A 16,259-nucleotide genomic window follows, 5' to 3' on the forward strand; every position below is an offset into this window, starting at 1 on the left:
GATTACATCATCGGACAATGTTGCATGCAGCGTGCAAGAGATCTTTTCTTGAAATGCAGTCAAAATCCATGATGTTTGTATGCATAAATCAAAAGCACATTGAATACAACCAACTGCCGCTTATTCAAATATATTTTAATCGTTTTGAACGGAAGCATAGCTTTTTACGGCCGTCGCTGTTTCGCCAACATCAAACGATTCATGAACACCGAAACAAAACGCCACTATTTAGATGTGGAAAATGTGTGTTTACTTGATCAAACCCGGATTTACACAGATGCAATAAGATATAATAATTCCATTAATGTACTTTCAATTTGAAAGAAGCAACCGTCACTAGGATAGAAAGGAGGTGCCGACCAGCGTTCTTCTCATGCTCTTAACGTTCTTCCCGCCTCATCTACTGTCTTGAGTTATTTTATGTAGTAAAATCGATTAAAAATATGTTACGGGATGATCTCTCCAAATATTGCCGGCCACGCTCGCAAACAGTTTTTCTCACACACTTTAAATCTTATTGAATGCAGCGATATCCACGCTCTGCACGTAATCCTCAATCTTCTCGATCTCCTCCTGCAGCCAGTCGACGGAAATCTTGTCGTCCTCAATCACGCACGACATCTGCAGCTTGTGGATGCCGTACGCCAACGGGACCAGCTTGGCCGCACCGAGCAGCAGCCCATCGGCGCTGATTTTGCGCACCTCCTGTTCCATCACCTTCATGTCGGTCTCGTCGTCCCACGGCTTGATGTCGAGGATAACGTTCGATTTCGCAATCAGGGCCGGTTTCTTCGACTTTTTCGCCGCGTACTCGGCCAGACGCTTTTCGCGCAGCTCGGCCGCCGCCTTATCCTCATCCTCATCCTCCGAACCGAACAGATCCACATCATCGTCGTCGTCGTCTTCCGCTTCAACCTTCTTGGCGGGGGCGGCAGGTTTCGGGGCGGCGGCAGCGGCTGGTTTGGCAGCAGCCGGTTTGCCCGATTCAAGCGTTCTGACGCGCTCGTGCAGATCGATGACCAGATTGTTCAGTCCGTCAATAATCGAGCGTAGCTTCTCGTTTTCCTTCTCCACCGAGGACAAACGATCCAGCAACTCGGCTCCGGGGCTAGCTGCCAATGCGGCAATACCATCCATCTGGAAGCAGGTGAGGATGAAAGAGAAAGAGATGGAGCGTTATTTTATGACTGAATTAATGAAAAAAAAAAAAAAACGACGACCACCACCGTCCACTTACCCGTTCGAGGGAATTCTTGATGTGTTGCCTGGCTTTCGAAATTTCCGAAGCCAACGTGCACTGAGATGGAACGGAGTTGATCTGCAAAACAATAAGAAATTCGTAATGAGTACAAGTGCTTCTTTGCAGCTGCATTAGCAAAAGAACCAAGCGTGAAAAGAAAACGGGGAAGTGGTGCTGAAACAAACAATTTTAGTGCTTTGGCTATATACTAAATAAATAAAATATAAAAACAAAAACTTTCCACAGCCGGGTCTTTCCACGAGGTTCCGAAATATGGGATTTAATGTTCCGAATTGTCTCAACCCCACAAATCCCTGTGAGCTGTGCTAAATACACTGGAAAGCCGAAAGATTAGATGCAATCCATTGCCAACCAACTATCTCCGATTCGAAGGATCGTGAATCACGGCGGAAAGTAGAATATTTACAAAGAAAAACAAAAGGGTGAGAAGATGCTACTACTAACAACCAGCCAAGATAAAAGTACGACCAAAGGGACAACGAATGAAACAAGCATAAACACTAGAACCGAAAAGCTCAACTGGCCAGCCACAAAAAGAACCAAACACGCACACACGCACAACTCGACAGGGCTAATAGTATGACACGCCAGGACCACCTTGTTCAGCTCCTCCGTTATGTTATCGCACAGCTTGTGTGCCAGGTTTTCCTTCTCCTTCAGATTTTTGGCGTTCTGTTGCTCTTGATACTTGTTGCTATCGTTGTCCGCCGATGCATCTTCCTGTCCCTTGGGTTTCTTGGACTTTTTCGACTTTTTCTTTCCCGATTCTTTCGGTGGCTCGGCTTGCTCGGCGACAGCGGGTGGCTGTGCTTTTGGTGCTGGTGCATCGGCAGCCACGACCGGTGACTTTTCGGAAGACTCAGTATCAGTCGGTGTACTATCTTTCTTGCCCTTGTTTCTCTTCTTTTTGTCCTTCTTGGCCTTCGCAGCATCGGCAGCCGGTGGCGATGGTGGTGACGAAGATTCGACTGATGCGTCGTCCATCTTTCTTGCCTGCCCTTGCTGCTGCTGCTGTTGCTGTCGCTGCTGTGACGCTGCCGATTGTTGTTGAGCAGCGGCAGCGTTTCCTTTTTTTGGCTGTTCTATTTTCGGCCCAGTCGCCGGCACTCCATCCTGCGACTCCATTTTCCCCGCAACGGAAAGCTTGCATATAATTATGTGTGGGGGGTTAGTGTTAAAATATTGAACAAGAACAACCGCGCGACCAGCTTCGGTTACCCGGAGAGTACAGGATCGAGTACGTATCTTCGGCACGGGTTTTTTCACAACAGAACAGAAATTAAACCTTACCGCCGGTGCGGTTCGCTTACCTTCGCCATGTACTCGTAGTACGTCTTCTCAGCTGCGTTCATCGTGGATTTGTCCTGCCACACTTTCTCATGTGCCATTGCTGCAGCAGCCATTTTGCGCTTTTATTAATAGTCTCTGCGGAGGGAAAGAAGTCACAAGTTAGAATGGTTGCTTCGACGGACTGTAGAACCGATGTCGGTGCAAAATACGATTCGGCTACCCATGCCCCCTTCCACGGTGGTATCGCTCTGACCTCTGCGCCTTGGCCATCGTGGTAACAACGTGCACAGTTTGTGCAACATTTCCTTGTGTCCTTCCTGTGCTATGTTGGCGGTCTCGCTTTCTAACCACACATTCGCCACCCCATATGCTTCAGAACGCCGCAAAATTGCCAGAATGCAATCGCACGCAATTCACTTACCTTGTTACGGTGCGAGAAGGTAAATCTTATTCACAACTGCGAACAAGAATCGCTGCAACGACTATAGTGCAAAGCGCAAAAAGGGAAAAATCAATAAGTTCCACACCGAAGGCGAGTGCCGGAGCTCGATTTTTTTGGATTTCGACACGCGTTATTTTTGCTGACAGAATCGCGGGCCCGCTGTCAAAGTGACGTTTGGCTTTTGGAACGGTGCATACTCGATTATCCGTGCTGGTTGCTCCATTTTACGCTATTGTTAGCTCAAATCGAACAAAACTATCAATAAACTTAGATGAATAAGTCTCCTAATTATTATTTTACATTTTTATAAATTACCAATCAATAGTACAGGTCATTTCGGAATTTTAAGGAAAAGGTGAAACATTTTCTTTTGAAGCAAACACGACACGATGCTGGCAACACTGCCGTCCGTTGTCAAAACTTGAATCCAAACAGCTGTTTGTGTGTTCAAAAGACCGTCCCAACACCATCGCGTGCGCCAAACGGCCAAACAAGCATCATGTTCAACGCACTCAAAGACCAGGCAGTGCAAATCGACACGAAACTGAAAACATTGCGCAAGCAGTGTACCACATTCGCGATCGGCTACGTGGAAAAGGACGAGTCGAAGCAGCATTCCGTGCGGAAAACGATAACGGCTGCCAGAAGCGAGCTGCGCGACTGTACGGCGGACTGTGACAGTTTGGTAGAACAAACACAGGCACTTTTTACGCTGTTGACATTGGCCGATAAAGCGGCGGACGAAATATACGATTCGGTTATCAAACTGTACCACGAGCAAGGTGTGAAGGTGCCCCCGATCGAGCTAGACAGCATACCGGTTGGATTTCCCGTGCATCTGCTGTCCGTACCGGAACCGGAGGCCACCGAAGGAGCGGACGAAGAATCCGAAGCGAAGGGGTACGAGGAGCCGCACAGCAGCGGCAGCGAGTGTGATTCGGACGGGTTTGTTTCGGAAATCTTCATCACCAGACCGCCCGGCGAGGAAGGGCTTGCGCCGGAAACGCCGATGATAAAGAGTCGAAAAAGGCTATTTTAATCGTTACACAGCAGTTTTTCGTTTGGTCGGATTGTGGTGAGGAAGTGGTGTACCATGGCAACGATACCGGCGGTGACTAGAATATCGTCACGCTTGATTCGAATTCTGGGCTGTAATCCCAGCCCGATGACGCTGCAAGGCACGAATACGTATCTCATCGGTAGTGGACGAAGGTGATTGCGCCGTTGCTTTGCCGTGGTTGTGCTGTGCGGTAACTGTTGCTTATCTTGATTTAATTCCTCTTTGTAGACGGATTCTGCTGGATACGGGAGATGCGAACGTTAAAGAGTACATTGGTCATCTGCGCAAAGTGTTGATGGAAGAAAGGGTTCTCATCAACGATATCATTATTTCACACTGGCACCATGACCATGTCGGAGGTGTGGACGATATACTGGAGGTCATCGATAATAAAGGTATGCGGTGTCGCTAGCTGTAGGTATCCCCTTCTCTACATTCCTTAACGCTCTGCTCCAATTTGTAGACACATGCAACGTGTGGAAATTCCCCCGGACGGATGCTCCCGAGCCGGAAGTACGCAATACGACGCTGAAGCAGCTGAGGGATGGACAAATATTCACAACGGAAGGAGCCACGCTGAAGGTGGTCCATACGCCGGGGCACACGACGGATCACGTTGTGCTGGTGCTGCAGGAAGATAATTCACTGTTCAGTGCCGATTGCATTCTCGGCGAAGGTACGACGGTGTTTGAAGATTTGTATCAGTACATGAAAAGCTTGGAAACGATTTTAAACGCCAAACCTTCCGTTATCTATCCGGGGCACGGTAATATTATCGATGTAAGTGTCTTGCAATCCAAAACGCAATTTTCTTAACAGACAGTCGGTGTATTAACGAAAGTTTTTATTACTCTAGGACCCAACGGAACGAGTAACGGAATACATCAATCATCGCAATCATCGCGAGAAGCAAATCTTTGCCGTGTTCGAGGAAAGCCCGGACAAGCAGTACAACGAGATGGACATTGTGCGTACGGTGTACAAGGAAACGCCGGAGCAACTTTGGGCAGCGGCAGCGTACAACGTGAACCATCACCTGAAAAAGCTAACCGTCGAGGGCAAGCTGCTCGAGTGTGTTGATAGCGAGGGCGGTAATAGCTGGAAGTACGTACAGCCAGCTTCCCTGTAAATGTCAGTGTGTTGGTTTCGTTTGCCATAGCGTGGTGATTGGCTAGGATTTAGAAGAGTAAAATCCGACGGGCACAAGCGGGCGAAGGTATAAAAATTATTTTTCTTTATTTTCTCATCCGTAATATAAGTAAGTTAACTTAGTAGCTCTTGCCTAACCTGTGGGACGTGTGGGGGTACCGTGTGCAAAGTACAGCTCTGCAGTAAATACAGCTTATAAGGGAGGGCAAACAGATGATAGCTGGAGGGAGAGGGGAGATGGAAAACCTCCGCACGCAACGCGCTCAACACAGAGTGGAGTGGACCTGTGGTACGGTCAGCTGGACAAGCGGGACCACCGGGCACCGAAAGGAAGGAGGCGTCGATGGATTTTTTTTTAATTATTTCTGCTCTCAGTTATTGCACAGTACAGCAGCAGGATCGTCCTTCCAGCTCGCTGCGAAGATGATCTTCCACCGTGACCGTGGGCAGCTGCTGGTGGTCCGGCCAGTGGCAGCAGGACGCATCAATTTTTGGCACCATTCCGGACGGATTCGATTTCCTCCTTGATGAGTTCGATCTTTTCGGCGTAGTTTTTCTGGATTTCCTGCAATGTGACGAAGAAGAATCCTTTGAATGAAAGTTTGTTTAGAAGATGGGTATTAGAACGTGATCGAAATGAGTACGAAGGAGTATGAGCGAAGGGGCACGTGAAGCACAACAGAAACAATTACACATCACACACACAGAGAGAGAGAGAGGTGAGAGGAAGAGAAAGATGGACAAACATTTTTTTACATTGAAATTTTACACCAAGGACAACCACTGTACAGAGTGCTGTGTATGTGTGCTTTAAGATCTCTTCTCTACAAGCTAATGAAACGGGACAAACGAGACATCGGAACACAGGAGTAAGTGGGTTCGGGAAGGCTTGGGAAGGGTTGGTTTGCAGTGAACCGGAAGCGGGGAACATGTGATGGCGCATAGGAACAGCACATTACCTCACTTTCTTTTCGTGTGTGGAGTGTCTTGTTTGTAGTTTGTTGTTGTTACATCGTAAATTGGTAATATAATAAGAACGTAAGCGAATATATGTAGTAGTAGTAGTAGTAGAGTAGTGCAAGAATGATTTAGTAGTAGGCGCACAGTGCAGAGCGAAAGAGAGACACTCCTCTCCGTTGACATAGGTGGTAGTAGTAGTTTCTGTTTGGTCAGTGGTATAGTTTATTGTTTTGTTTTCATTTGAATCATTTCTTTGTATGTGCAGTTTTTTTCAAGCATGGAAAATCAATCCCAGCTCGATCCGCCGTTTTCTGAAAGTGTGAAGAAGAAAAAGATTTATATATATACATTAAGAGTACAAACATCTCGGGCAAGGATGCGTTTGAAAAGCGGTGGGTTTTGGTTGATCGTTTGGTACGCTGCTGGCGCTAATATTTTTGTGTTTCAGTCTGTATTTTTCTATTTTTTTCCGAAACTAGAATGGGAATAGGAGAAATGAGTTACATTACACGAGCAGATCTTTTGTGGGTGAGTTATATTTTGAACTAAAACGGTTGGCAAATTTGGCAAATACTGCTGCTGGTATGGGTGCCCATGTTAGCGTATTTTCTACTCTACTTGCGATATCTTGACGATCGGCCACAAACGCTTGAAGCTTTGGAACACGCCACCAAATAAATGAGAATGAGATCACGGTCAACGAAACAGTGTTGGCTGACCCTCCTAGTACAGTTGAACTTTACTACCCAACCAAATGCTTTATTGTCGGGTTGGGTGTGATCATTAAGAAACTTGGATCCAGGCTTCTGAGTATCCGTTTAAATGGTGAAGAATATCCTGCACAAGTTGTTCCTGTCAAGAATATCCTGTCCAAGTGATGAATTCAAAATGAGCAGTGGATGGCCATTCAACTAATCAAAGAGACCGATCCCGGCCTGATCTTGAAAGCAGGATCATTCCAATCCAACAATTATAAATACAAGAGATTCTAGGTCAAGGTAATTGGAAGAAGGATTCGAAGCAACTTTGTATACATGGAGTCATCTGTACAGATAGGTGATCGCACCTTTGAAGTATCCCAAATGAAAACTATTGCCTATCGGGAGTCAAACAAGTCAGCACAACATTTATAGTCCCTGTTGCCAGACACGCCTCTGGGACACGGACAGAGATGCTCTAAAGGAATTTTTGTTCCGTTTGTGAAGAAGAACAATGGAGGAAATGCTATAATGACGTGCGCTGGGAATGTCATGAGAATGACACCGGACCGAAATCAGCCCGAAGTACTTGAAACGAGGAGGCTTGGTGGGATCTTAACTGAGATTTTTATACCAATGACGACGTACATGTTTTGGTCAGAAAAGCCGGATATCCGGATCCAATATTCGCTAATAGAATAGACACCAGATAGTTACCGATCATGATCAAGAAGCGGTAGTAACGCCTGACAACTAGGTAAGTATCTGTGGCAGTCTTATATCCATCAAAGTCTAAAATTATTCTAATCTTTTGATAAAATCGTTAGCACACTGTTTTTTTTACATAACTAGAGCAAATGTGAGTAGGCACGATCATGGAATAGTAATATGAAAGCACTATTGAAACTATTTTCGAAGAATTTATACAAAGAAGGGGGGAAACAATTTACAAAGAAATAATTAAAAATTTGAATAAAATTTTCCCTTCTTAATTTATAAATTAATAAAAAAAAACATTTTGCTTCCGAACGATTAAAATGATTCGTTAGTTCAAAATAAAGCTGACACACAGCCGACAGGCAAGCTGCCAGAATGACCCCGAATTGCAACCAAAATATGGCGTTTGCATGATTGCATTTCCCATCTGTGGTGCATTACCGCAAACGGTCCTCCCAACTCACGACGACCAAGGCGCAGGCGTGGTGAGCGCATGAAGTTGGTTACTCGCGTGCAGTCAGTAGTAGTAGATGGTGTAAGGAATGGTAGTGGTGGCAGTAGTGACACCAAGTGCAGTGCGTGGCATAGTGAAAAAAACAAAAAGAAAAGCGAAAGAAAACACAACAGTGCACAGGAGGCGTAACGAGCGGCGGCGGCGGCAGCGGCCCGGGTCTGCACACTTACAGCGATGGCGGTAAAAATATCACGCCGGCCGCCCATCGACAGTGGCGCAACTGCACGCAACACTAGCTAACTAACCTTGAAGAGCTCGAGCTGTGTCGTGTACTCTTCCCGCAGATCGTTGTACATCTTCTGCGAGACGGTCAGCTTCTTCTCGAGCAGCGTCTGCCGTTCCCGTTCCGCCTTCATCTTGCTGTCGATGTTCTCGAACCGCGTCTGCAGCTGCTCGTGCTCCATGTTCCGGATGTTCAGCATGTCCTTCGTCACCGCGACCACCTCCTTGATGTTTTCGATCTGGTTCTGGAGCGCCTTGATCTGCATGTCCTGCGTCTTGACCGTCTTGGTGCGCTCGAACAGCAGCTCCTTCGCCTTGTTCATCACCTCCTCGTGCTTTTCCTTCAGCTTCTTCACCTCGTTCGGGTCCGCCTTGGCGCCGCCCGAGTGCGCAATCAGCTCGCCCTCGAGCTGGCTCACCTTCGACTTCAGGATGTCGTTCTCCAGCATCCGCTTCTTCAGCTCGCTCTCCAGATCCTCTATCCGCTCGTTCGAGTTCTTGGTCGGCGACAGCTCACACTCCAGCTGCGTCACCTTCGCCCGCAGTATGTCGCTCTCGATCGTACGCTTCTTCAGCTCGTTCTCCAGCTCGCTGATGCGGTCGGTCGACTCCTGCGTGGTCGTCGGTTCGTCCTCGGCCTGATTTAGCTTCGACTTCAGAATATCGTTCTGGATCTTCAGATTGCGGATCTCCTTCTGCAGCTCCTCGATCTTCTCGTTCGCCGGACTGTCGGCCAACGGGACGCGCTCGAGCTGCTCCACCTTCGACCGCAGTATGTCGTTCTCGATGGTCTTTTTCTTCAGCTCCTGCTCGAGCGTTTCGATCTTGTAGCTGCTGGCACCACCCTGCACCTGTTTGCTTTCCAGCTCGGTCAGCTTCGAGCGCAGTATCTGACTCTCGGTGGTGCTCTTCTTCAGGCCCTTGCGCAACTCCTCGATCTGCTCACTGTTCGAGTCCTGGGTGGCGGTCGATTCCTTCTCAAACATTTGCATCTTCGCCCGCAGCATGTTACCCTCGGTGGTGCTCTTCTTCAGGCCCTTCTCCAGCTCCTCGATGCGCTCGGTCGATTCTTCGGTTTCGCGCGTGGCCGCATCACTCTCCAGCTGGCTCACCTTCGCCCGCAGAATGTCCGCCTCGATCTGGTACTTCTTGACCTGCTTCTCGAGATCGCGCATCCGCTCGCTCGCTTCCTGCGCGTTCGAGGGTGTGTTTTCGAACTGCTTCAGCTTCGACCGCAAGATGTCGCTCTCGATGTTCTTCTTCTTCAGCTCGCGCTCCAACTCCCCGTTCCGTTCGGACGCTTCCGAATCGCCTTCCAGCTGGTTCACCTTCTCCCGCAGCACCACACTCTCGGTACGCTGCAGACCCCGCACCAGCTCGTCGATCTTCTCCTGCGCTTCCGGCGTCTGTGGCTCACTGTCGACCTCCGTCAGCTTGCCCCGCAGTATGCCGTTCTCGATGATGCGCTTCTTCAGCTCCTTCTCCAGCTGCTTCACACGCTCGGTAAGGTCCTGCGAGGCTTGCGGGTTCGTTTCGGCCTGCGACAGCTTCGAGCGCAGTATGTCCAGCTCCATCGTCTTCCGCTTCAGCTCCTTCTCGAGCGTCTCAATCTTTTCGTTCGAGGCCGCATTGTTCGAGGGAACCTGCTCCAGCTTCCCGACCTTCGCCCGCAGGATGTCACACTCGATCGTCTTTTTCTTCAGATCCTTGTCGAGATTGCTTTTCTTGTCCTTCAGGTCCTCGACCTCCGTCTCGAGCCGGTTGATTTTGCTCAGAAAGTCCTTCTCCAACCACGCATCGAAGTTGCTCATATCGTCCAGGTCGGACATTTTGTCTCCCTGTAGATGTCCACACCGAACGGACGGACACGGCACCGACGGTTCGGTTAAGCTTGCTTCAAACGCCGCCTACTCACGCACGCACGCACACACGCACACTGTTTCGCCGGCGTCGCGCACTTGTTGTTCCCGGCCGGGGAGCCGCCGATGCGCGACACGAACACACCAGAACGAACGCAGCACTCAAGAATTTCAAATGCTACGCGATTAATTATACCACACTGATCCGCGCGAAACCGGTGTCTCTCTGCACTGTTGCCCAGGGAGCAGTGGCGTGGCGTAGCGAAATTCCTTTGCGACCACTCACCGCACACGCAAGCAAGGGAGAAAAAAAAATGGCGAGAATCCTCGAGACCGAAATTCCTTCCTGCTGTGCTGCTACTGTCACTTCGGGAACGATTGAGCCAATGCAGATGAGAGGATCGTTTTTGGTCTTACAGGTGATCTTCCGTTTTAACGCACCCTGATGATCTTCAGCGATCGTCACTAGGTTAGAGCTTAGAGTCCTGGTGGGGGTCTTTGGTTTGGTTCAACAGAGCGGAAGAAGGGTAATTTTTTCACCTTTAACCTCAATACACAACACACACACACGCACACGTCTTCGTTACGTTGCCCAGGAACGTCCAACTAAACCGACAAACATCCGCCAACTGAGTCGATCCGATTCTTGGCGCACTGCTCGGTCCCGGCAGTACGGACCACGATCGGACGCGCCTGCGTATCTGCCACCTGCGTACTGCCGAGAACCATTTCGCACCGAAGTGATCGTGAGTACGATCGTGAACACTGCAGGTGGGGTGCGGGTTCCGCTTTCCAAACTGCCACCAGAATGCGGGTGTTAAGCATAGGCGGGGTAGTAAAAACACTACCCCAAGAGCGCCACACACCCCCCCCCCCAGAGCACCCCAACAACCGACCATCCCCGTAACGATTGAGAAACGTGCGCAGAGGGAAATGCTCAATAAATTTGCTCCCCGAGATGAAAATCTATTTTTGCCTACTGGCCGACTGTGGCGCGGCGGTGGCAGCAGTTCGACAATTTGCCGGTTGCTTTACGGCACACGGACACACCTTTCCGGGACCGGCCTGCCTGTCGGCAGGGTTCCCTTCTCGATCACAGCCATCATATTCGCCTGTTCGCCGTAGACACTTATCCGGATTACTTCGTCATCCGGTTTGCGGATCGGGAAGATCGATCGTCGGGAATATCTTTACAATACTTTCCTATCGAATCCGGCTTCCTGGTTCAGCGTTGGGGAGTTGCTTTCCTACGCTCGTTAATTTGTTAACGGCTCACTCCTACGTACTCCATTAACCGCCATGTTGGTTCCCGTTGTACTGTGCAACCTTTCATCGAGATGCACATTTAGCTGCATCCGAGTGGTGGAATGAATTGTGTACTTTATTCCTGTAGCACCTGTAGCTACGCACACGAGAGCATGAGGAGTTTTTTTTTAATTCGAAGTGCACCACCAAACAACATTCCGCCGTCTGCTGGCGAACCCCCTGCAAGGAATCCGATATTGCTTCCGAGCGGAGTCGATGTGGCTCCACACGACAATGGTGATTCTGAGCCAGTTTTTCCCCGGTGAGGTATTGTACTGCAACCGAACCCACCCCGGTTTGCGTACCGCTGGCTGGCGCACGGTTATTTATAGCAAAACGCACGCATCCACCTTCTGGGTTTTTGGATGATTCGTTCCTGTTGGACGTGGTCGTGTCGTAAGCGTAAGAAAACACACGAAATCCGGAGCAACCGAGGTCCCGATGCTGCAGGATTCAACCACAACGACATCACTGTCATCGTGTACAGAAATCATTTCATTAACAGGAAAAGAAGGTTTTAGAAGCATATTGCGGCGAGCGTGTGTCCTTCACACCGTCGCGTTTATGAGCAGCGTGGTCGCGTTGTTTAGCGGCAATCACGTGCTTTGCTGACTTACCCCGGCCATGGATGTAACGTAGAAACGTTCTGGATCAATCTAGATGCTTGTGATCGGTAGAGTCAACTCTTCCTGATGAATGCTCTCAACCTGGAAACTGGATCGTACGTATCTCCCACCTTCAACCCAACCATCCATCATGAGCTTCACTAATCCTAAAACGGCCAGTGCTTGTAAACAATCGATCATTACTGCTCAGTTCTAACGAGCATCTCCTGGTGAAAATGAATGGCCGTTGAATCCTACGCTCATCACCATTGCTTTAACGGCCCCAGAAATGCAATTGATCACAGAGTTATGTCGTTTCCGGGTCAAGAATCTGCCGGGCTGATCGGCTTCCCCGACCGAAAAATCCTACTGCGCTCAGGAGACACGGGACAGTTTTAGTGGTCGTTCAAAGGGCATGTCTCCGCCACGGCAGGCAGGCATCTGTTAAATAGGGCAGTGGTGCAGTAGGTAAAAATAACACCGATTGTAGGCGGTAGGCGGTCGTCAGTACGATCGGCTATAAACAACTTCGAACGGACGGGCAGGCGGGCAGGCAGCAGAGTGCATTCGTTTGGATTTTTGGAAGAAACAGTTTTCCCCCATAGCAATGAATTGCCCATAAGGGCGAGCGTTGATACCTAAGTCAGCGGCGCGTACATTTAATTATAAATCCCAGTCGGAGTAGAGTTGGAGCAACAGAAAAATGTTTGGGGATTTTTATTTAATAATTAATTTCGATCTACAGACACTTAACTTCCATGAGTTCCCTTAGGAGCTTCCGCACAAGGTTAATCATCACTTCTTGTTAAAACAAACAACCTTGTGTTGTGTTTGAAAATTCGGGTTCCCGCACTGTAGGAAGTGATCCAAGTGCGAATAAACAATATTTGGGAAGTAAATGTTTAGGGCGCGAAAAGGGGGGAGGGGGGGACGGGGGTGGGGATTGGCTGGGCTCCGAAAATTATGAACTACTTTCATCTTGAGTGATTTTTCCCACGTGGGAAGTTAGAGTTTTTCGCTTCTTTTTGAATAGCTACTCGATCGTATCTCGATATCTTTGTGTAAGTTTCTTCGTCTTGGACATTGCAACCTCTAAGTTTGTTCTACAACTAGAATCGAAGTCTCTAGACCTTGGACTGCCTTTCTTCTTTTTTGGCAGCACAAACTCGGGAGATCTCGCCATTTCTGGCTTGGGATTTGAACTTCGGGCCTTTCGTATGAAGACTGGCTCCGCGCTCTCTTCTGCCACCGGACCGCCGCCGATTTTCGTCCCTCGAAATTATGAAAGAGCAATCCCTTAACAAATATAGTTTCAGACCCTTGATCTTGTATCGGTACATGATTGGCTCAATAAACTTGGTATGACTTACCTTGGCTGTGATGAAGCTGATCCCAGGTCAGCTGGCGCCGTCAACAGTGTGTGTCTGCTTTCTCATAAATGTCGATCCAACAGGGACACCTTTCGCTTTAAGTTACAGTTTTATTTCGGTACTGGTTTCACAAGGAAAAGGAAAATGCAACCACAAGTGAAACTCATTAAAAGTATGTTGTAAGTAATGTAACATGAGTCCGCTTGTTGCCAGTGAGTTGTGTGAGCAGCGTTTGCGTTTTTGTTGTGTGGCGTGTGTGAATAACGATGAAACGACGAGGTGTTAGCGAGACAAACAAAAAAAAACCCTCTAAAGGGTGCAGCAGCAATAGCATTGCTCCGCGCGCCATGAAACGGCAAACTAGAGATAGAATGAAAGCTTAATTCGTACGTAGAGCTTCGCTGCGACGGGCGTAAGGCGACGGACGCGTACAGTGACCGAACGGTATAGTCCGGATCCTCCTAACCGTCCAGCTCTCCGGCCGCACAAGCATCACCATAATTCTTTCCTCCCTTTTCTTCCGGGTTCAGCGTGATCATGTCGTCGATTCGCAGGATCGTGATTGCTGCTTCGGTTGCGAACTTGAGTGATTTGATCTTTGACATGGCCGGTTCGAGCACGCCCGCCTTCTTGTTGTCCTTCACCACGCCCTCGATCAGATCGAGCCCGTACCACTTCAGCTGCGCATGGTCGACGACCGTCTGGCTGGAGTTGTGGTACGCGCGCAGCTTCGCCACCAAATCCGTCGCATCCTTGGCCGCATTGACGGCCAACGTTTTCGGAATGACCAGCAGCGATTTGGCAAACTCGGCAATGGCCAGCTGTTCGCGGGAGCTTAGCGAGGTAGCAAAGTTCTCCAGATAGATGGACAGGGCCGCCTCGACGCAACCGCCGCCCGCTACCACCTTCTTGCCCTCGAGCACACGTTTCGCCACGCACAGCGCGTCGTGAATCGAACGCTCCATCTCGTCGCAGTAGAAATCGTTCGGGCCGCGCAGAATGATCGATGCGGCGGTACGTGCCTTCGGGCCACGGATGAGGATCAGCTCATCGTCGCAGATAAACTCTTGCACAACTTCCGCCGCCTCACCGACGTAGCTGGCCTCGAAGCTTTCCTCTCCCTCCATGTTGGTGAGCGACGTCAGGTAGGCAGCACCGGTCGCTTTAGCGATACGCTTCAGATCGGCCTTCTTCACACGCCGCACCGCCATTGCGCCGGCCTCGACGAAATACTTCAGGCAGAGATCATCGATACCGCCGCTGCACAGCACCACATTAACGCCCGTGGCCAAAATCTTCTCGATCTTTTCCTTCGTGATGTCCAGCTCGCGTGCCCGGATACCGTCCAGCTTCTCCGGATCCGTAATCAGCACCTGCACGCCCAGCTTCATCTTGGTTTTTTGCAGCGAAAAGTCCAGACAGGCGATCTTCGCGTTGACGATCTTTTTCGGCATCTGCTGCGAAGCGATCGTACAGTTCAGTGCGTAGCCCTGCACCAGCATACTTTCGCGGGCCGATTTACCGTGCGCCTTCAGCACGTTCACCGCCTTGATCGGGTAGGCCGGGTTGCCCTTTGGGTCGAGGATTTTTACTGCCTGTGCCGCATCGACCACCATCGTGGCGAAATAGTCCGCATCGGCACCGATAATCTTTGAGCTCATCGATGTTTTCGCCACATTGATCAACGTTTCCCGCCCGAGATCGTCGACCGGTGCGGTCAGATGCTCGGAGATGTATTTGCACGCCTCCTTGCACGCCAAACGGTACCCGGCGATGATGGACGTCGGGTGGATCTTTTGCTTTACCAGCTCGTCGGCATTTTTCAGCAGTTCCGCCGCAATAATGACGACCGAAGTGGTGCCATCGCCCACCTCCTCGTCCTGCAGCTGGGCCAGCTCGCACAGGACCTTGGCAGCCGGGTGTTCCACCTCGAGCAGCTTTAGGATCGTCGCTCCATCGTTGGTTACCGTCACATCGCCAATATCGTCCACCAGCATCTTGTCCAGGCCGACGGGTCCGAGCGAGGACTTTACTATGTTTGCGATAGAGCTTGCGGCCATCACTGCAATGGGAGAGGGGGAACAAAAAAGAATAAAATCAAAATCACAATAAAGAAAACCAAATCGTTCACACATAACCTCACAAAACGGAATGACTCATGCTATGTTCCGGATGACTCCGAAGAGAACATGCAAGAAAGTTTAGGGAAGTGATTTACGAGAATGCTGTAGCTTTTCCTCCCATGAAAGAAAACCTCTATTTTATGCTAAACCAGTAGAATGCTCTACATTGAGTTGGTGAAATAAGGCGAGCAATCGCAAAAACATGATACCGGCATTGAACATTAAAGTTAAATAGATGAAATAAATGGAAATATCACACTCTACATTGCAGTTTACTCCAATTCTGACGGAGACGACCAGAATTTCAACCGATTTTCATTCCATTTTCCATCGAATTATCCAAAATTGTAGCATGTGATGCGGAACACCCACGGGCCCTTTGGGGCGACGGCAACGGGATTGCCGTAAACCCCCAGATTGCACTTACCATTCTGTGTGCGGACGGGAGCACCGGACGACCGGTTACCGGCCAGGGAAAGAGCGCTCGCTACCGTGGACATTGTTGGGCAGTCTGTAGATAAGGCCTAGTATTCCGTACTCGATGGAAACAGTGTACCGTTGTTCTCACGAAAATCACACACGGCCTATTCGGAAAAGCGTTTTTGCAGCACACTTTTTTGCAGGGGGGGTGCCAGACTGACAGCAGCACATCGGTTTGTTTGTCAATTTTGACATTTCCCAAGT

General features: G+C 49.4%; 4 protein-coding genes across 7 annotated transcripts; 1 reads left to right on the forward strand and 3 right to left on the reverse strand.

Moving 5' to 3' along the window:
• Positions 1-227: 227 nt before the first annotated feature.
• LOC118506382 (probable elongation factor 1-delta) lies at positions 228-3,191 on the reverse strand. Of its 2 annotated transcripts, XM_036043414.1 has the most exons (5): positions 2,973-3,158; positions 2,572-2,686; positions 1,859-2,404; positions 1,238-1,318; positions 228-1,137 (listed from the first exon to the last, which is right to left on the reverse strand). In XM_036043414.1, the coding sequence occupies exons 2-5, from the start codon at positions 2,662-2,664 to the stop codon at positions 508-510; spliced, it is 1,350 nt and encodes a 449-aa protein (XP_035899307.1). In that variant the 5' UTR covers positions 2,665-2,686; positions 2,973-3,158; the 3' UTR covers positions 228-507. The 2 variants fall into 2 exon arrangements, with proteins under 2 accessions (XP_035899307.1, XP_035899308.1); XM_036043415.1 differs by lacking the exon at positions 1,859-2,404 and having other exon boundaries at positions 2,973-3,191.
• Positions 3,192-3,427: 236 nt separating this feature from the next.
• Positions 3,428-7,771, forward strand: LOC118506383 (beta-lactamase-like protein 2 homolog). Its single transcript, XM_036043417.1, has 4 exons — positions 3,428-4,205; positions 4,282-4,448; positions 4,517-4,833; positions 4,910-7,771. The coding sequence occupies exons 1-4, from the start codon at positions 4,087-4,089 to the stop codon at positions 5,180-5,182; spliced, it is 876 nt and encodes a 291-aa protein (XP_035899310.1). The 5' UTR covers positions 3,428-4,086; the 3' UTR covers positions 5,183-7,771.
• Positions 5,266-10,838, reverse strand: LOC118506379 (COP1-interactive protein 1). Of its 3 annotated transcripts, XR_004905496.1 has the most exons (3): positions 8,337-10,838; positions 6,162-6,473; positions 5,266-5,767 (listed from the first exon to the last, which is right to left on the reverse strand). XR_004905496.1 is itself a non-coding variant. In XM_036043411.1 (2 exons), the coding sequence occupies exons 1-2, from the start codon at positions 10,140-10,142 to the stop codon at positions 5,578-5,580; spliced, it is 2,019 nt and encodes a 672-aa protein (XP_035899304.1). In that variant the 5' UTR covers positions 10,143-10,837; the 3' UTR covers positions 5,266-5,577. The 3 variants fall into 3 exon arrangements, 2 of the variants coding, with proteins under 2 accessions (XP_035899304.1, XP_035899305.1); XM_036043411.1 differs by lacking the exon at positions 6,162-6,473 and having other exon boundaries at positions 5,266-5,790; positions 8,337-10,837; XM_036043412.1 differs by lacking the exon at positions 6,162-6,473 and having other exon boundaries at positions 8,337-10,803.
• A 2,704-nt stretch (positions 10,839-13,542) lies between these two features.
• Positions 13,543-16,240, reverse strand: LOC118506381 (T-complex protein 1 subunit alpha). The gene is made up of 2 exons (XM_036043413.1): positions 16,003-16,240; positions 13,543-15,514 (listed from the first exon to the last, which is right to left on the reverse strand). Exons 1-2 carry the CDS (start codon positions 16,073-16,075, stop codon positions 13,914-13,916), a joined length of 1,674 nt encoding a protein of 557 aa, XP_035899306.1. The 5' UTR covers positions 16,076-16,240; the 3' UTR covers positions 13,543-13,913.
• Positions 16,241-16,259: the final 19 nt, after the last annotated feature.

The sequence above is a fragment of the Anopheles stephensi genome, chromosome 2 (assembly GCF_013141755.1).
Source record: "Anopheles stephensi strain Indian chromosome 2, UCI_ANSTEP_V1.0, whole genome shotgun sequence".
In the NCBI taxonomy this organism is placed as follows: domain Eukaryota; kingdom Metazoa; phylum Arthropoda; class Insecta; order Diptera; family Culicidae; genus Anopheles; species Anopheles stephensi.